This window comes from Crinia signifera, chromosome 11 (genome assembly GCF_055691185.1).
Source record: "Crinia signifera chromosome 11, ASM5569118v1, whole genome shotgun sequence".
In the NCBI taxonomy this organism is placed as follows: domain Eukaryota; kingdom Metazoa; phylum Chordata; class Amphibia; order Anura; family Myobatrachidae; genus Crinia; species Crinia signifera.
Genome location: NC_139227.1, coordinates 83696312 through 83718732, shown reverse-complemented (window position 1 = coordinate 83718732; position 22421 = coordinate 83696312). Strand labels below are relative to the sequence as shown.

The following is a 22421-nucleotide window of genomic DNA, read 5'->3' as shown; positions in this document are numbered from 1 at the left end:
TGTGATTGCAGCAAGCCATCAATCTCAGGAAAAGAGCCCAAATTGCAGGTGAATTACAGCAGGTCCAATGCAATGCATGGTCCCCTGCAGATCTCACCTGAGCCTTCAAGTCGTCCCCCTGCAGAGCTTAAGTGACACCTGAAATAGGTCAACACAGCTACGTCGACAATTAAAAGGTTGACATGAGTTTTTTTTTTTTAAATTGTCCCAAATGTTGGCACTGTCGATATGGACACTGTCAAAGTGTACAACATCCCCATGCTTCAGGCACGGTGCCTTGCTGTGCTCAGCAAACCATCCACCCCGCCGTAGTGAATGGTAAGGCATGAAATACCACCTGTCGGCACATGTCAGCTCAAACTAAACGTGAAAAACTCATATCGACCTTTTGGCCACTGCTCTGAGTTCCATAGGTGCGAGACATTTAAAGCAGCAATCATCTGCAATGTAAACCAGGTTGGTATTGACTTGTAAATGATTGCTGCAGTCAAACAAAAGTCCTGCACCTACGGAACTTGGAGCCTGTGACATTCTGTCTTCGGTACCCAATATTTATTAATACATACAACAGTAGTGAATCGATTTGTACATACACAAAGTTCCCAAAGGTTAAGGTCCATACACACACACTAGCCAATTTTTTAATATCGCTAATTTTTGTCCCTTCTGAGCGATATCATTTAAAAAAAAAAGTTTGGTGTGTACACTCAATCACGCTAACGAAAACGAGAACTGTTCATCAACGGAAATGTATTAAACTTTCTAGAGACTGAAGAAGTGGTGACGTTAACCCAACTGTTAACCCTTTGAGTGCCAAGCAAATTAGTAAAAATAAGTGTAAGGATTGCCAAGCAAACATTATGATTTTTAATGTTTACCTTATAGATTTTTTATTTGAATTTATATAACAAATGTGAGCGAAGCTGGCATTTTTAGCAGATATTTTAAACATCTCTCATAGAGATGTTGTCATTCTAAGGGGGATATTCATGCTGTGGCTCTGTCCCTTCTTAGCTGGCTCAACAGTGATTCTGTCAGGTGGGGTTCAATGTCCCTCCTGACGAGCGCCGAAAGGGGGGGCGTGGCCGTGAGAAAGGGACGGAAATCGTCGATCTGCAGCCGGGAGCTCGACAATTCCCAGTTTTCTCGACAGAACAGGCCTGACTGCTTGTAAAGTCTGGCCCATTCAGCCGAGATCCCTGTTCAATGCTGTCTTGGAAGACAGCATATTCCCCTCGGGAATAGCGGCGGGAGATTGAATACCCCCAAAGGGTTAAATATAACAAGTTCATGCTATAAAATTATAGGTAGAAGCTAATTGGTTGCTAAGTGCAACTTCTATACTTGTTCATTTCTCTGCCCTTTGAAAATGTTATACATCTCCCCCATAGTACTGCAACTTAAAGGACATGTTCACAGTAACCATTGTATCCTCTCTCTTTTTCATCTCAAGTTGAATTGTCAACTACAACACCACTGCCAACTTCATCACCACTGCCAACTTCAACATCAGTGCCAACTTCAACATCAGTGCCAACTTCAACGTCAGTTACAACTTCCACACCACTGCCAACTTCAACATCGGTCCCAACTTCAACATCGGTCCCAACTTCAACATCGGTCCCAACTTCAACGCCAACACCATCTTCAACACCAGAGCAATCTACAAACATAGGTTTGTACCACTTAAGCTGTAAAATGAAAGCTGGTTGGCTTAAATATGTGTCCTGTTACCAGGGCAGGCAACAGAAATATTTGGACACGGAACACTGATACAGTATCTCTAACCCCCTACCGCAGTGATGGCTAACCTTGACACTCCATCTGTTGTTGAACTACACATCCCAACATCATACCTCCCAACTGTCCCGATATTAGCGGGACAGTCCCGATTTCCAGGACCTGTCCCAGTGTCCCACCTGTGGACTGCAGTGTCCCACGGGCGGGGGAGGTTGCGGGAGGTAATCAGTGCCAGAATCCCGAACAGCCCTGTCCGCACATAGCTGCCGCTCGGTGCTGCCAGTGCCATGGGCGGATGTAGTGCGCATGTGCGCACTATACAAACACTGTTGAATAGAAGACTCACCCTCTAGCAGCTATGTTTAGCTGCTACTAGAGGGTGAAGAGTGACATGGGAATCCTGCTGCCAGTAGTCGCTGAGCACAGGTTGCTTTGGCGACGCCCCCTATGATGTGTTCCACCCAGCCACGCCTCTTACAAGGATACGCTGGCTGGCTAGCACTAAAAAATAGTTTATATATTATAATCTATTTATATATTATATGTAAATCTCTCTCTCTCTCTCTCTCTCTCTCTATATATATATATATATATATATATATATATATAACAAGGGGTATGGTCTAGGTATTGTGCTTATCACTATAAATAACGAGCCACAACTTCAAGACGTCTCTCCTGTTAGTAAGAGACACAAAGTGGTATGGATGGAAGGGGGGTTTGTCAGGAGTGCGCTCTAGTGGTACCACCTAGCCAGTACATACAATCAGCATGATATTACAATCATTGTATATATGAAGTGGAGTTCCGATGTTTCAACAATATCAAGTAGACTTCGTTCAAAAAGTAATCTTTTATTGAAAAGAGCCCAATGCGTTTCGTCAATACGACTTCATCAGGGGCAATGCAATGAGAGGTAGTAGAAACATAATCCTTGAAGTAAATCAGTATCCCTTTAATTGAACAAATGGTATCACCGAATATGGGGAATAGGATGAACCACGCAAGTTGGTAATCACTTTGAATTTGTAGTTCCCAGCCAAGGGGAGGTAACCCACAATAGGGACAAGTAGTTATCACCACAGCTGGCTGAAAGTCTCAGCTGTTGATTGTATGTACTGGCTAGGTGGTACCACTAGAGCGCACTCCTGACAAACCCCTCTTCCATATATCTATATATAGATAGATAGATAGATAGATAGATAGATAGATAGATAGGTATCAATAACATATATATAACCTATATATATATATAGAAACGCCCAATGGGTATTACAAGCCATTTTCAAATGTTGGGAAGTATGCTGCATGCCCTGCATCTGTTTTAGCATGGGCAAATAGTAAAACTGTAGCAGGGCATGCTGGGATGTGTAGTTCAACAACAGCTGGAGTGTCAAGTGTCAGTGCATATTAAATGTGTTTTTATTATTACAAAAAAAGGATAATGTTCACTAACCGATAATGTTCAATCAGCACTACAGCTGAGCACAGTGAGCCATAATAGCGTCTGCACTTGGATATAATATTTATGTTGTGAATATTTATTTACAGTATCTGTGGAGGCGGAGGGGGTTTATAAATAATGACTGCCTGTGCTAGGCACTGCACTGTCACAGCCATGCTTACAGCCTGTGAGCTCATCAGATCCTTGGGGCCTCTCACAAGTTTGGGCCCGGTACAGGTTGTGCCCTTTGACCCTCTGTATAGCATATGCGTCATCTGCCAGACCATAGAAATGTACGCATCCTGATTATTGCATAGAGTGCACGTGGTTTGAGTTTAGAAATATTGCTTGAAATATTAAATGATCAATTGGCCCCTTAGCCCTTTCGCATTACCAGATGGAGCGAAGTTATTTCCGGGCTGTCGTGTTCACATGGCACCCAGGTGCCATTCACACCTGAGGCTCCCCTGGTCAGACCCATGAAGAATTACCCTGGTAGCGACCAGGGTCAAAGCCTTGCCAATTTTGACCCTGGTGGACTCTTTCCCACAGAGTTTAGACCCGAGATGACCTGACTTACCCTGACAGTATCCTGGGTCCATATCTTTGGGTGAAAGGGGTATTACAGAAATTGTTTGCTAATTATGGCATGTTATATAAATACTAGCGGTGGTTCTGACATTTCTTCCCTCAACTTCCTATCTCCGTATGTGACATATCCATCAGGTGGATTTGTAATATTCACAGGAACTCCTGGGGTAGGTGGGGTGGGCTGGGGGGTGTTACTGGATGATTTGGGCTGATGGAGAAGAGAGGGTAGGCCTCACCGCGTCAGGGTGCCAGTGAGAGCTGGTGAGGGGAAGGGGTATGGATCATTGGATCTACCAAATTTAGGTATACATGCATTGGATCAACCACCGAAGGTCAACAGGGCTTAGGTGACACCTGAAATACGTCAACATGGCTACGTCGACAATTAAAAGGTAGACATATGTTTTTCTAATTTTTTTTGTCCCAAAAGTCGATATGGACACTGTCAAAGTGTACAACATCCCCATGATATAGGCACAGTGCCTTGCTGTGCCCAGCAAACCATCCACCCCGCCATAGTGGATGGTAGGGCATGAAATACCGCCTGTCGGCACATGTCAGCTCAAACAAAATGTGAAAACCTCATGTCGACCTTTTGGCTGTCGACATTCCTATTGTCAATCTAATGCTTGTGTTGACCTTCCGACCCTATCTACCTTGGCCAAGTCGACCTACTTCAGGAATTATCCGGAATTATTAGTTTGATGTCTGGTCCGGCGCTCCGGGGTCTTGTCCGGGTCCGGTTTTTACTTAGTCCCGGGGGTGTCATGTCCGAGGGCTTCTTATCTGGGGGATGCCTGTGATAGCTTTTACCAGGGACAAGGGGAAGGGGAGATTACAGCCTCTCCGTGTGGTCCGGACCGTTCCGGTTTTTGCTACATGCACGGACCATACAGGTAGGCTGTATTCTCTCCCTCCTTGTCTCCCTGGTGACCGTTGCCACAGGCAGCCCCCCATATTATTTTCAATCCCAATGCCTTATGAGTAACAAGTGATATGTTTATGTTTGCTTATTGTTTCTTACAATATCATCTGATTAATATCCCACAGTTTCATCTACCCCACACACTTCCTCAAGTGAGTATTATAAAACTATATTTTTTCCTAATTTTTAATCTTAAGGTATTTGTTTCATTAAAACTGCTAGGATGAACGTCATTAAGGAGCTGGTATCACACCAGCACTGTATATTACATTTGCAAATTCCTTTTATACTTTACTTACCTTGTCTGTACTGCTCTGTGTGAAGTAGGCACTAGCTACAATAGACGTCTCCTAAAGCCAACAAATACAACAGTGACACCTGGAGGCAAAGGAATATTACTACATTCCACTAAAAGAAAAATCTGAGCAGAAACAAAACATAGAAATTACAACAATAGGGCATTATTTTCTAATTACACACATTGCAACGTTAATCTTTTTTAGACAACATGTTCAAAAACAGTATTTATATCATACAGTATTACCTCTTTACTGCAAAAATTCACACAGGACAAGTCACAAGTTGAGTCTGATTCCCTGAGTCTTGTGACTTGTCAGATACAGATGTAGCCTCGCTCATCAATGTAACAAACCCGTGGTATTGCTACACGGCAATATCACTGATCAATGCGTTTCTATGAGCTGCGGGAGCATCAGCGCAGCACAATGTGCAGAATCAACACTTACACCTGCCCTCATCTGAAAATGGCCTCAGTGTAGACAGACACATGTCTGAGAATGTAACACCCCCAAGACACTACCATTAAATGCTAAGGTGCTGATTTTTCATGTTCCCATAAGGCCACCATTTATTTGCTAATCAAGTTCTGTCTCCAGATCTCTTGCATGCGGCGCATACACAATGCCACATGCGCTATATGGAATTACAGAATCATTTTCACATGGGCGGAAGCAAATATAAATGCTGTAGTAATATACTAATATATATAGCAACACCAATTCAACCAAAAAATACGGCCGATCCCGGTAATATGGATTCGTATCCGGCATCGCCCATAATTTCACAGTTTGGTAAATTTCCCTCATATTGTAGTTAGGCTTACTCAGGGGCGTAACTATAGCACCGCAGCCCCCGCGACCGCGGGGGGGGGTGCTATGCATGTGCGGGTGCCGGGGGCTGCAGTGCTATAGTTACGTTAGCTGCAATGTGAAGGGAGCAGGGGGCAGGGGGGCATTGAGGCGGCTGGGGGGACGGACGCTGCGGGGGACGGAAGCTGCGGGGGACACAGAGGCGGCAATTACTTACAGCTGAGCCGGGAGCTGGGGTATGGGTGAAAACCGGACCAACACAAAACCCCCGGAACGCCGGACCGGACATCAAACTCTGCATTTTGTAGCTTGTAGCCTCCGGTCCGGGGGGTGTCCTGTCCGGGGGGTGTCCTGTCCGGGGGGGCTGCCTGTCACACCTGTCACCAGGTAGAGGGGGGGTAGAATAAAGCCTCCCTGTATGGTCCGGGCATGTAGCAAAAACCGGACGGTCCGGACCACCCGGGGAGCCTGTAATCTCCCCTCCCCCATGTCCCTGGTGATAGCTATCACAGGGACCCCCCCGGACAAGACACCCCTGGACAGGACACCCCCTGGACCGGACCCTACAAGCTCCGGACTGCAGATTTTAATGTCCTGTCCGGCAGTCCGGAGTTTAGTCCGGTCCGGTTTTTACATAGTCCCGGGAGCTGTCTGTACTGAAGAAAAAAAAGCCCATACAATGAATGGGCAGCCTGTGATTGGCTGCTGAGCGCTCTCTCAGCCAATTGCTGACTGGCTGAGAGAGCGCTCAGCCAATCACAGGCTGACGATTCATTGTATGGGCTTTTTTTTTTTCTTCCGTACTGACAGTGACAGCTCCCGGCTCCCCCTGCCCGGCTCAGCTGTAAGTAATTGCCGCCTCTGTGTCCCCCGCAGCGCCCGTCCCCCGCAGCGTCCGTCCCCCCAGCCGCCTCGCAGCGTCCCCCCCACCTGCATTGACGGCTACCTGGGTGAGCGGCAGGCGGCGGGAGAATATAAAGGAATCTTATTCAAAAGACCGGGCGGCCGCTGATTGGCTGAGAGCTCAGCCAATCAGCGGCCGCCCGGTCTTTTGAATAGGATTTCTTCCTATTCTCCCGCCGCGCCCCCGGTCTCCATCTGCGCCGCCTGCGGTCCTCGCCTGCCGCTCCCCCAGGTACTCACAGATATATCGGATCTGAACATCTAGACTGCGGGGGTTGGTGCGGCGGGCGGGTGAGTGGCTGGGCGCCCCCTCCCTTTAACGGCGAGGGGGGGGGGCGCCCAAAATGTAGTTACGCCACTGGGCTTACTATTCTAGGAATTGAAAAAGGGAAAATACTCAGATACATTTTACACTACCTGGATTTAAGTAACTAGAGAAAGTGTGTAATTCATGAGGATCCATTTTAAAAGAATAGTAAAATAAGCCTAAACAAGTTATAACAACAAGCATTGAAAAACATTAAACAATTTTATGACTTTTCTTTTCCTAGCGCCCTCCACATCCCACACCACCACCGCGAAAACCCCCGTGCCAATGCCATCCACAATTGGGACTCCCGGCACGACTCCACCCCCGCCCTCCACATCACATACGACCACCTCGACCACCCCCGTACCAACACCATCCACAACGGGGACTCCCGGCACGACTCCACCCCCACCCTCCACATCCCACACCACTACCTCGACCACGCCCGCGCCCACACCATTCACAACGGTGACTCCCAGCACGACTTCACCCCTGCCCTCCACATCCCATACCACCACCTCGACCACGCCCACACCATCCACAACGGTGACTCCCAGCACGACTCCACCCCCGCCCTCCACATCCCACACCACCACCTCGACCACCCCCGCGCCATCCACAACGGTGACTCCCAGCACGACTCCACCCCCGCCCTCCACATCTGTCACCACCACCTCGACCACCCCCACGCCATCCACAACAGTGACTCCCAGCACGACTCCACCCCGGCCCTCCACATCCGACACCACCACCTCGACCACCCCCGCGCCCACGCCATCCACAACGGTGACTCCCAGCACGACTCTACCCCCGCCCTCCACATCCCACACCACAACCTCGACCAGCCCCGCGCCCACGCCATCCACAACGGTGACCCCCAGTACGACTCCACCCCTGCCCTCCACATCCCACACCACCACCTCAACCAACCCCATGACTTCCACAACCGTGACTCCCAGCACTACTCCACCCCCGTCCTCCACATCCCACACCACCACCTCGACCAGCCCCATACCATCCACAACGGTGACTCCCAGCACGACTCCACCCCCGCCATCCACATCCCACACCACCACCTCGACCACCCCCACGACTTCCACAACCGTGACTCCCAGCACGACTCCACCCCCGCCCTCCACATCCCACACCACCACCTCGACCACCCCCGCGCCCACGTCATCCACAACGGTGACCCCCGGTACGACTCCACCCCCGCCCTCCACATCCCACACCACCACCTCGACCACTCCCAAGCCATCCACAACAGTGACTCCAAGCACGACTCCACCCCCGCCCTCCACATCCCACACCACCACATCGACCACCCCCACACCATCCACAACGGTGACTCCCAGCACGACTCCACCCCCGCCCTCCACATACCACACCACCACCTCGACCACCCCCATGCCATCCACAACGGTGACTCCCAGCACAACTCCACCCCCGCCCTCCACATCCCACACCACCACCTCGACCACCCCCGCGCCCACGTCATCCACAACGGTGACCCCCAGTACGACTCCACCCCCGCCCTCCACATCCCACAAAACCACCTCGACCACCCCCGCGCCCACGTCATCCACAACGGTGACCCCCGGTACGACTCCACCCCCGTCCTCCACATCCCACACCACCACCTCAACCAGCCCCATACCATCCACAACGGTGACTCCCAGCACGACTCCACCCCCGCCATCCACATCCCACACCACCACCTCGACCACCCCCACGCCATCCACAACGGTGACTCCCAGCACAACTCCACCCCCGCCCTCCACATCCCACACCACCACCTCAACCACGCTCACGCCATCCACAACTGTGACTCCCAGGACGACTCCGCCCTCCACATCCCACACCATCACCTCAACCACCCCCACGACTTCCACAACCGTGACTCCCAGCACGACTCCACCCCCGCCCTCCACATCCCACACCACCACCTCGACCACCCCCGCGCCCACGTCATCCACAACGGTGACCCCCGGTACGACTCCACCCCCGCCCTCCACATCCCACACCACCACCTCGACCACTCCCACGCCATCCACAACAGTGACTCCAAGCACGACTCCACCCCCGCCCTCCACATCCCACACCACCACATCGACCACCCCCACACCATCCACAACGGTGACTCCCAGCACGACTCCGACCCCGCCCTCCACATCCCACACCACCACCTCGACCACCCCCACGCCATCCACAACGGTGACTCCCAGCACAACTCCACCCCCGCCCTCCACATCCCACACCACCACCTCGACCACCCCCACGCCATCCACAACGGTGACTCCCAGCACAACTCCACCCCCGCCCTCCACATCCCACACCACCACCTCGACCACCCCCGCGCCCACGTCATCCACAACGGTGACCCCCAGTACGACTCCACCCCCGCCCTCCACATCCCACACCACCACCTCGACCACCCCCGCGCCCACGTCATCCACAACGGTGATCCCCGGTACGACTCCACCCCCGTCCTCCACATCCCACACCACCACCTCAACCAGCCCCATACCATCCACAACGGTGACTCCCAGCACGACTCCACCCCCGCCATCCACATCCCACACCACCACCTCGACCACCCCCACGCCATCCACAACGGTGACTCCCAGCACAACTCCACCCCCGCCCTCCACATCCCACACCACCACCTCAACCACGCTCACGCCATCCACAACTGTGACTCCCAGGACGACTCCGCCCTCCACATCCCACACCATCACCTCAACCACCCCCACGACTTCCACAACCGTGACTCCCAGCACGACTCCACCCCCGCCCTCCACATCCCACACCACCACCTCGACCACCCCCGCGCCCACGTCATCCACAACGGTGACCCCCGGTACGACTCCACCCCCGCCCTCCACATCCCACACCACCACCTCGACCACTCCCACGCCATCCACAACAGTGACTCCAAGCACGACTCCACCCCCGCCCTCCACATCCCACACCACCACATCGACCACCCCCACACCATCCACAACGGTGACTCCCAGCACGACTCCGACCCCGCCCTCCACATCCCACACCACCACCTCGACCACCCCCACGCCATCCACAACGGTGACTCCCAGCACAACTCCACCCCCGCCCTCCACATCCCACACCACCACCTCGACCACCCCCGCGCCCACGTCATCCACAACGGTGACCCCCAGTACGACTCCACCCCCGCCCTCCACATCCCACACCACCACCTCCACCACCCCCACGCCGTACACAACGGTGACTCCCAGCACTACTCCATCCCCGTCCTCCACATCCCACACCACCACCTCGACCAGCCCCATACCATCCACAAGGGTGACTCCCAGCACGACTCCACCCCCGCCATCCACATCCCACACCACCACCTCGACCACCCCCACGCCATCCACAACGGTGACTCCCAGCACAACTCCACCCCCGCCCTCCACATCCCACACCACCACCTCAACCACGGTCACGCCATCCACAACTGTGACTCCCAGCACGACTCCACCCCCGCCCTCCACATCCCACACCATCACCTCAACCACCCCCACGACTTCCACAACCGTGACTCCCAGCACGACTCCACCCCCGCCCTCCACATCGCACACAACAACCTCGACCACCCCCACGCCCACGTCATCCACAACGGTGACCCCCGGTACGACTCCACCCCCGCCCTCCACATCCCACACCACCACCTCGACCACTCCCACGCCATCCACAACAGTGACTCCAAGCACGACTCCACCCCCGCCCTCCACATCCCACACCACCACATCGACCACCCCCACGCCATCCACAACGGTGACTACCAGCACGACTCCACCCCCGCCCTCCACATCCCACACCACCACCTCGACCACCCCCACGCCATCCACAACGGTGACTCCCAGCACAACTCCACCCCCGCCCTCCACATCCCACACCACCACCTCAACCACGCTCACGCCATCCACAACCGTGACTCCCAGCACGACTCCACCCCCGCCCTCCACATCCCACACCACCACCTCGACCACTCCAACGCCATCCACAACAGTGACTCCAAGCACGACTCCACCCCCGCCCTCCATATCCCACACCACCACACCGACCACCACCACGCCATCCACAACGGTGACTCCCAGCACGACTCCATCCCCGCCCTCCACATCCCACACCACCACCTCAACCACCCCCACGCCATCCACAACAGTGACTCCCAGCACGACTCCACACCTGCCCTCCACATCCCACACCACCACCTTGACCACCCCCACGCCATCCACAACGGTGACTCCCAGCACAACTCCACCCCCGCCCTCCACATCCTACACCAGCACCTCAACCACGCTCACACCATCCACAACTGTGACTCCCAGCACGACTCCACCCCCGCCCTCCACATCCCACACCACCACCTCAACCACCCCCATGACTTCCACAACGGTGACTCCCAGCACGACTCCACCCCCGCCCTCCACATCCCACACCACCACATCGACCACCCCCACGCCATCCACAACGGTGACTCCCAGCACGACTCCACCCCCGCCCTCCACATCCCACACCACCCCCACGCCATCCACAACGGTGACTCCCAGCACTACTCCACCCCCGTCCTCCACATCCCACACCACCACCTCGACCAGCCCCATACCATCCACAACGGTGACTCCCAGCACGACTCCACCACCGCCATCCACATCCCACACCACCACCTCGACCACCCCCACGCCATCCACAACAGTGACTCCCAGCACAACTCCACCCCCGCCCTCCACATCCCACACCACCACCTCAACCACGCTCACGCCATCCACAACTGTGACTCCCAGCACGACTCCACCCCCGCCCTCCACATCCCACACCATCACTTCAACCACCCCCACGACTTCCACAACCATGACTCCCAGCACGACTCCACCCCCGCCCTCCACATCCCACACCACCACCTCGACCACCCCCGCGCCCACGTCATCCACAACGGTGACCCCCGGTACGACTCCACCCCCGCCCTCCACATCCCACACCACCACCTCGACCACTCCCACGCCATCCACAACAGTGACTCCAAGCACGACTCCACCCCCGCCCTCCACATCCCACACCACCACATCGACCACCCCCACGCCATCCACAACGGTGACTCCCAGCACGACTCCACCCCCGCCCTCTACATCCCACACCACCACCTCGACCACCCCCATGCCATCCACAACGGTGACTCCCAGCACAACTCCACCCCCGCCCTCCACATCCCACACCACCACCTCAACCACGCTCACGCCATCCACAACCGTGACTCCCAGCACGACTCCACCCCCGCCCTTCACATCCCACAGCACCACCTCGACCACTCCCACGCCATCCACAACAGTGACTCCAAGCACGACTCCACCCCCGCCCTCCACATCCCACACCACCACACCGACCACCACCACGCCATCCACAACGGTGACTCCCAGCACGACTCCATCCCCGCCCTCCACATCCCACACCACCACCTCAACCACCCCCACGCCATCCACAACAGTGACTCCCAGAACGACTCCACCCCCGCCCTCCACATCCCACACCACCACCTTGACCACCCCCACGCCATCCACAACGGTGACTCCCAGCACAACTCCACCCCCGCCCTCCACATTCTACACCAGCACCTCAACCACGTTCACACCATCCACTACTGTGACTCCCAGCACGACTCCACCCCCGCCCTCCACATCCCACACCACCACCTCAACCACCCCCATGACTTCCACAACGGTGACTCCCAGCACGACTCCACCCCCGCCCTCCACATCCCACACCACCACATCGACCACCCCCACGCCATCCACAACGGTGACTCCCAGCACGATTCCACCCCCGCCCTCCACATCCCACATCACCACCTCAACCACGCTCACGCCATCCACAACCGTGACTCCCAGCACGACTCCACCCCCACCCTCCACATCCCACACCTCCACCTCCACCACTCCCACGCCATCCACAACAGTGACTCCAAGCACTACTCCACCCCGGCCCTCCACATCCCACACCACCACATCGACCACCACCACGCCATCCACAACGGTGACTCCCAGCATGACTCCATCCCCGCCCTCCACATCCCACACCACCACCTCAACCACCCCCACGCCATCCACAACCGTGACTCCCAGCACGACTCCACCCCCGCCCTCCACATCCCACACCACCACCTCAACCACGCTCACGCCATCCACAACTGTGACTCCCAGCACGACTCCACCCCCACCCTCCACATCCCACACCACCACCTCAACCACCCCCATGACTTCCACAACCGTGACTCCCAGCACGACTCCACCCCCGCCCTCCACATCCCACACCACCACCTCGACCACCCCCGCGCCCACGTCATCCACAACGGTGACCCCCAGTACGACTCCACCCCCGCCCTCCACATCCCACACCACCACCTCGACCACTCCCACGCCATCCACAACATTGACTCCAAGCACGACTCCATCCCCGCCCTCCACATCCCACACCACCACCTCAACCACCCCAACGCCATCCACAACGGTGACTCCCAGCACGACTCCACCCCTGCCCTCCACATCCCACACCACCACATCGACCACCACCACGCCATCCACAACGGTGACTCCCAGCACGACTCCATCCCCGCCCTCCACATCCCACACCACCACCTCGACCACCCCCACGCCATCCACAACAGTGACTCCCAGCACGACTCCACCCCCGCCCTCCACATCCCACACCACCCCCTCGACCACCCCCGCGCCCACGTCATCCACAACGGTGACCCCCAGTACGACTCCACCCCCGCCCTCCACATCCCACACCACCACCTCAACCACTCCCACGCCATCCACAACATTGACTCCAAGCACGACTCCATCCCCGCCCTCCACATCACACACCACCACCTCAACCACCCCAACGCCATCCACAACGGTGACTCCCAGCACGACTCCACCCCTGCCCTCCACATCCCACACCACCACATTGACCACCACCACGTCATCCACAACGGTTACTCAGAGCACGACTCCATCCCCGCCCTCCACATCCCACACCACCACCTCGACCACCCCCACGCCATCCACAACGGTGACTCCCAGCACAACTCCACCCCCGCCCTCCACATCCTACACCACCACCTCAACTACGCTCACCCCATCCACAACTGTGACTCCAAGCACGACTCCACCCCCGCCCTCCACATCCCACACCACCACCTCAACCACCCCCATGACTTACACAACGGTGACTCCCAGCACGACTCCACCCCCGCCCTCCACATCCCACACCACCACCTCGACCACCCCCGCGCCCACGTCATCCACAACGGTGACCCCCAGTACGACTCCACACCCGCCCTCCACATCCCACACCACCACCTCGACCACTCCCACGCCATCCACAACATTGACTCCAAGCACGACTCCACCCCCGCCCTCCACATCCCACACCACCACATCGACCACCCCCACGCCATCCACAACGGTGACTCCCAGCACGACTTTATCCCCGCCCTCCACATCCCACACCACCACCTCAACCACCCCCACGCCATCCACAACGGTGACTCCCAGCACGACACCACCCCTGCCCTCCACATCCCACACCACTACCTCGACCACGCCCGCGCCCACCCCATCCACAACAGTGACTCCCAGCACAGCTTCACCCCCGCCCTCCACATCCCACACCACCACCTCAACCACCCCCACGACTTCCACAACCGTGACTCCCAGCACGACTCCACCCCCGCCCTCCACATCCCACTCCACCACCTCGACCACCCCCGCGCCCACGTCATCCACAACGGTGACCCCCACTACGACTCCACCCCCGCCCTCCACATCCCACACCACCACCTCGACCACTCCCACGCCATCCACAACAGTGACTCCAAGCACGACTCCACCCCCGCCCTCCACATCCCACACCACCACCTCAACCACCCCCACGACTTCCACAACCGTGACTCCCAGCACGACTCCACCCCCGCCCTCCACATCCCACACCACCACCTCGACCACCCCCGTGCCCACATCATCCACAACGGTGACCCCCAGTACGACTCCACCCCCGCCCTCCACATCCCACACCACCACCTCCACCACCCCCACGCCATACACAACGGTGACTCCCAGCACGACTCCACCCCCGTCCTCCACATCCCACACCACCACCTCGACCAGCCCCATACCATCCACAACGGTGACTCCCAGCACTACCCCACCCCCACCATCCACATCCCACACCACCACCTCGACCACCCCCACGCCATCCACAACGGTGACTCCCAGCACAACTCCACCCCCGCCCTCCACATCTCACACCACCACCTCAACCACGCTCACGCCATCCACAACTGTGACTACCAGCACGACTCCACCCCCGCCCTCCACATCCCACACCACCACCTCAACCACCCCCACGACTTCCACAACCGTGACTCCCAGCACGACTCCACCCCCACCCTCCACATCCCACACCACCACCTCGACCACCCCCGCGCCCACGTCATCCACAACGGTGACCCCCGGAACGACTCCACCCCCGCCCTCCACATCCCACACCACCACCTCGACCACTCCCAAGCCATCCACAACAGTGACTCCAAGCACGACTCCACCCCCGCCCTCCACATCCCACACCACCACATCGACCACCCCCACGCCATCCACAACGGTGACTCCCAGCACGACTCCACCCCCGCCCTCCACATCCCACACCACCACCTCGACCACCCCCACGCCCACGTCATCCACAACGGTGACCCCCAGTACGACTCCACCCCCGCCCTCCACATCCCACACCACCACCTCGACCACCCCCGCGCCCACGTCATCCACAACGGTGACCCCCGGTACGACTCCAGCCCCGTCCTCCACATCCCACACCACCTCCTCAACCACGCTCACGCCATCCACAACCGTGACTCCCAGCACGACTCCACCCCCACCCTCCACATCCCACACCACCACCTCGACCACTCCCACGCCATCCACAACAGTGACTCCAAGCACGACTCCACCCCCGCCCTCCACATCCCACACCACCACACCGACCACCACCACGCCATCCACAACGGTGACTCCCAGCACGACTCCATCCCCGCCCTCCACATCCCACACCACCACCTCAACCACCCCCACGCCATCCACAACAGTGACTCCCAGCACGACTCCACCCCCGCCCTCCACATCCCACACCACCACCTTGACCACCCCCACGCCATCCACAACGGTGACTCCCAGCACAACTCCACCCCCGCCCTCCACAACCTACACCAGCACCTCAACCACGCTCACTCCATCCACAACGGTGACCCCCAGCACAACTCCACCCCCGCCCTCCACATCCCACACCACCACCTCAACCACCCCCATGACTTCCACAACCGTGACTCCCAGCACGACTCCACCCCCGCCCTCCACATCCCACACCACCACATCGACCACCCCCACGCCATCCACAACGGTGACTCCCAGCACGACTCCACCCCCGCCCTCCACATCCCACACCACCACCTCAACCACGCTCACGCCATCCACAACGGTGACTCCCAGCACGACTCCACCCCCACCCTCCACATCCCACACCACCACCTCGACCACTCCCACGCCATCCACAACAGTGACTCCAAGCACGACTCCACCCCCGCCCTCCACATCCCACACCACCACATCGACCACCATCACGCCATCCACAACTCTGACTCCCAGCACGACTCCATCCCCGCCCTCCACATCCCACACCACCACCTCAACCACCCCCACGCCATCCACAACAGTGACTCCCAGCACGACTCCACCCCCGCCCTCCACATCCCACACCACCACCTTGACCACCCCCACGCCATCCACAACGGTGACTCCCAGCACAACTCCACCCCTGCCCTCCACATCCTACACCACCACCTCAACCACGCTCACGCCATCCACAACTGTGACTCCCAGCACGACTCCACCCCCGCCCTCCACATCCCACACCACCACCTCAACCACCCCCATGACTTCCACAACCGTGACTCCCAGCACGACTCCACCCCCGCCCTCCACATCCCACACCACCACATCGACCACCCCCACGCCATCCACAACGGTGACTCCCAGCACGACTCCACCCCCGCCCTCCACATCCCACACCACCACCTCGACCACCCCCACGCCATCCACAACGGTGACTCCCAGCACAACTCCACCCCCGCCCTCCACATCCCACACCACCACCTTAACCACGCTCACGCCATCCACAACGGTGACTCCCAGCACGACTCCACCCCCACCCTCCACATCCCACACCACCACCTCGACCACTCCCACGCCATCCACAACAGTGACTCCAAGCACGACTCCACCCCCGCCCTCCACATCCCACACCACCACATCGACCACCACCACGCCATCCACAACTGTGACTCCCAGCACGACTCCATCCCCGCCCTCCACATCCCACACCACCACCTCAACCACCCCCACGCCATCCACAACAGTGACTCCCAGCACGACTCCATCCCCGCCCTCCACATCCCACACCACCACCTCAACCACCCCCACGCCATCCACAACGGTGACTCCCAGCACAACTCCACCCCCGCCCTCCACATCCTACACCACCACGTCAACCACGCTCACGCCATCCACAACTGTGACTCCCAGCACGACTCCACCCCCGCCCTCCACATCCCACACCACCACCTCAACCACCCCCATGACTTCCACAACCGTGACTCCCAGCATTACTCCACCCACGTCCTCCACATCCCACACCACCATCTCGACCACCCCCGCGTCCACGTCATCCACAACGGTGACCCCCAGTACGACTCCAACCCCGCCCTCCACATCCCACACCACCACCTCGACCACTCCCACGCCATCCACAACATTGACTCCAAGCACGACTCCACCCCCGCCCTCCACATCCCACACCACCACATCGACCACCCCCACGCCATCCACAACGGTGACTCCCAGCACGACTCCATCCCCGCCCTCCACATCCCACACCATCACCTCAACGACCCCCACGCCATCCACAACGGTGACTCCCAGCATGACTCCACCCCTGCCCTCCACATCCCACACCACCACATCGACCACCACCACGCCATCCACAACGGTGACTCCCAGCAGGACTCCATCCCCGCCCTCCACATCCCACACCACCACCTCAACCACCCCCACACCATCCACAACAGTGACTCCCAGCACAACTCCACCCCCGCCCTCCACATCCTACACCACCACCTCAACCACGCTCACGCCATCCACAACTGTGACTCCCAGCACGACTCCACCCCCGCCCTCCACATCCCACACCACCACCTCAACCACCCCCATGACTTCCACAATGGTGACTCCCAGCACGACTCCACCCCCGCCCTCCACATCCCACACCACCACCTCGACCACCCCCGCGCCCACGTCATCCACAACGGTGACCCCCAGTACGACTCCACCCCTGCCCTCCACATCCCAAACCACCACCTCAACCACCCCCATGACTTCCACAACCGTGACTCCCAGCACGACTCCACCCCCGCCCTCCACATCCCACACCACCACATCGACCACCCCCACGCCATCCACAACGGTGACTCACAGCACGACTCCACCCCCGCCCTCCATATCCCACACCACCACCTCAACCACTCCCACGCCATCCACAACATTGACTCCAAGCACGACTCCACCCCCGCCCTCCACATCCCACACCACCACATCGACCACCCCTACGCCATCCACAACGGGGACTCCCAGCACGACTCCACCCCCGCCCTCCACATCCCACACCACCACCTCGACCACCCCCACTCCATCCACAATGGTGACTCCCAGCACAACTCCACCACCGCCCTCCACATCCCACACCACCACCTCAACCACCCCCATGACTTCCACAACCGTGACTCCCAGCACGACTCCACCCCCGCCCTCCACATCCCACACCACCACATCGACCACCCCCACGCCATCCACAACGGTGACTCCCAGCACGACTCCACCCCCGCCCTCCACATCCCACACCACCACCTCGACCACCCCCACGCCATCCACAACGGTGACTCCCAGCACAACTCCACCCCCGCCCTCCACATCCCACACCACCACCTCAACCACGCTCACGCCATCCACAACGGTGACTCCCAGCACGACTCCACCCCCACCCTCCACATCCCACACCACCACCTCGACCACTCCCACGCCATCCACAACAGTGACTCCAAGCACGACTCCACCCCCGCCCTCCACATCCCACACCACCACATCGACCACCACCACGCCATCCACAACTGTGACTCCCAGCACGACTCCATCCCCGCCCTCCACGTCCCACACCACCACCTCAACCACCCCCACGCCATCCACAACAGTGACTCCCAGCACAACTCCACCACCGCCCTCCACATCCCACACCACCACCTCAACCACCCCCATGACTTCCACAACCGTGACTCCCAGCACGACTCCACCCCCGCCCTCCACATCCCACACCACCACATCGACCACCCCCACGCCATCCACAACGGTGACTCCCAGCACGACTCCACCCCCGCCCTCCACATCCCACACCACCACCTCGACCACCCCCACGCCATCCACAACGGTGACTCCCAGCACAACTACACCCCCGCCCTCCACATCCCACACCACCACCTCAACCACGCTCACGCCATCCACAACGGTGACTCCCAGCACGACTCCACCCCCACCCTCCACATCCCACACCACCACCTCGACCACTCCCACGCCATCCACAACAGTGACTCCAAGCACGACTCCACCCCCGCCCTCCACATCCCACACCACCACATCGACCACCACCACGCCATCCACAACTGTGACTCCCAGCACGACTCCATCCCCGCCCTCCACATCCCACACCACCACCTTGACCACCCCCACGCCATCCACAATGGTGACTCCCAGCACAACTCCACCCCTGCCCTCCACATCCTACACCACCACCTCAACCACGCTCACGCCATCCACAACTGTGACTCCCAGCACGACTCCACCCCCGCCCTCCACATCCCACACCACCACCTCAACCACCCCCATGACTTCCACAACCGTGACTCCCAGCACGGCTACACCCACGTCCTCCACATCCCACACCACCACCTCGACCACCCCCGCGTCTACGTCATCCACAACGGTGACCCCCAGTACGACTCCAACCCCGCCCTCCACATCCCACACCACCACCTCGACCACTCCCACGCCATCCACAACATTGACTCCAAGCACGACTCCACCCCCGCCCTCCACATCCCACACCACCACATCGACCACCCCCACGCCATCCACAACGGTGACTCCCAGCACGACTCCATCCCCGCCCTCCACATCCCACACCATCACCTCAACGACCCCCACGCCATCCACAACGGTGACTCCCAGCACAACTCCACCACCGCCCTCCACATCCCACACCACCACCTCAACCACGCTCACGCCATCCACAACCGTGACTCCCAGCACGACTCCACCCCCGCCCTCCACATCCCACACCACCACCTCGACCACTCCCACGCCATCCACAACAGTGACTCCAAGCACGACTCCACCCCCGCCCTCCACATCCCACACCACCACATCGACCACCCCCACGCCATCGACAACGGTGACTCCCAGCACAACTCCACCCCCGCCCTCCACATCCTACACCACCACCTCAACCACGCTCACGCCATCCACAACTGTGACTCCCAGCACGACTCCACCCCCGCCCTCCACATCCCACACCACCACCTCGACCACCCCCGCGCCCACGTCATCCACATCGGTGACCCCCAGTACGACTCCACCCCTGCCCTCCACATCCCACACCACCACCTCAACCACCCCCATGACTTCCACAACCGTGACTCACAGCACGACTCCACCCCCGCCCTCCACATCCCACACCACCACATCGACCACCCCCACGCCATCCACAACGGTGACTCACAGCACGACTCCACCCCCGCCCTCCACATCCCACACCACCACCTCAACCACTCCCACGCCATCCACAACATTGACTCCAAGCACGACTCCACCCCCGCCCTCCACATCCCACACCACCACATCGACCACCCCTACGCCATCCACAACGGTGACTCCCAGCACGACTCCACCCCCGCCCTCCACATCCCACACCACCACCTCGACCACCCCCACTCCATCCACAATGGTGACTCCCAGCACAACTCCACCACCGCCCTCCACATCCCACACCACCACCTCAACCACGCTCATGCCATCCACAACCGTGACTCCCAGCACGACTCCACCCCCGCCCTCCACATCCCACACCACCACCTTGACCACTCCCACGCCATCCACAACAGTGACTCCAAGCACGACTCCACCCCCGCCCTCCACATCCCACACCACCACATCGACCACCCCCACGCCATCCACAACGGTGACTCCCAGCACAACTCCACCCCCGCCCTCCACATCCTACACCACCACCTCAACCACGCTCACGCCATCCACAACTGTGACTCCCAGCACGACTCCACCCCCACCCTCCACATCCCACACCACCACCTCAACCACCCCCATGACTTCCACAACCGTGACTCCCAGCACGACTCCACCCCAGCCCTCCACATCCCACACCACCACCTCGACCACCGCCGCGCCCACGTCATCCACAACGGTGACCCCCAGTACGACACCACCCCCGCCCTCCACATCCCACACCACCACCTCAACCACCCCCACGTCATCCACAACAGTGACTCCCAGCAAGACTCCACCCCCGCCCTCCACATCCCACACCACCACCTCGACCACCCCCACGCCATCCACAACGGTGACTCCCAGCACAACTCCACCCCCGCCCTCCACATCCTACACCACCACCTCAACCACGCTCACGCCATCCACAACTGTGACTCCCAGCACGACTCCACCCCAGCCCTCCACATCCCACACCACCACCTCGACCACCCCCTTGCCCACGTCATCCACAACAGTGACCCCCAGTACGACTCCACCCCAGCCCTCCACATCCCACACCACCACCTCGACCACCCCCGCGCCCACGTCATCCACAACGGTGACCCCCAGTACGACTCCACCCCCGCCCACGTCATCCACTCATATAGAAACTCCGAGTATTATATCTCCAGCATCTACAGCATCTTCAGAACCTCCTACATCTGATCCTCTGGAATTCACATCTTCATCCTCTTTTTCAAGTAAGTTAATTTTATTGGTTAAGGTTTTTTTTTTTTGCTAATTAAATTGTAATTAATATTTTTTAAATTATCTCTAAAATGCGTACATTGTTTTTTGTATTATGACACATTTTTCATTCCAAAAGTGCATGTAGAAATAATGAACCTAATTCAGGAAAGTACCTACAGTAAATGCTCTGTCAGTGTTGAATTTTTACTCATCGGTTGTGCAAATA

The 22421-nt window shown here is 58.2% G+C and overlaps 1 protein-coding gene across 1 annotated transcript in view; it reads left to right on the top strand.

Annotated features, from left to right (window-relative positions):
* The window catches only part of LOC146045080 (uncharacterized), a 127494-nt gene that overhangs the window by 88801 nt on the left and 16272 nt on the right, over window positions 1-22421 (top strand). The window contains exons 32-41 of the mRNA XM_083163764.1: window positions 1454-1675; window positions 4826-4852; window positions 7264-11226; window positions 11395-11742; window positions 13138-15850; window positions 16376-16416; window positions 16642-18433; window positions 18926-19616; window positions 19706-20256; window positions 20414-22206. Coding sequence (XP_083019890.1) covers window positions 1454-1675; window positions 4826-4852; window positions 7264-11226; window positions 11395-11742; window positions 13138-15850; window positions 16376-16416; window positions 16642-18433; window positions 18926-19616; window positions 19706-20256; window positions 20414-22206 — 12141 coding nt within the window. The remainder of the gene's footprint in view (window positions 1-1453; window positions 1676-4825; window positions 4853-7263; window positions 11227-11394; window positions 11743-13137; window positions 15851-16375; window positions 16417-16641; window positions 18434-18925; window positions 19617-19705; window positions 20257-20413; window positions 22207-22421) is intronic.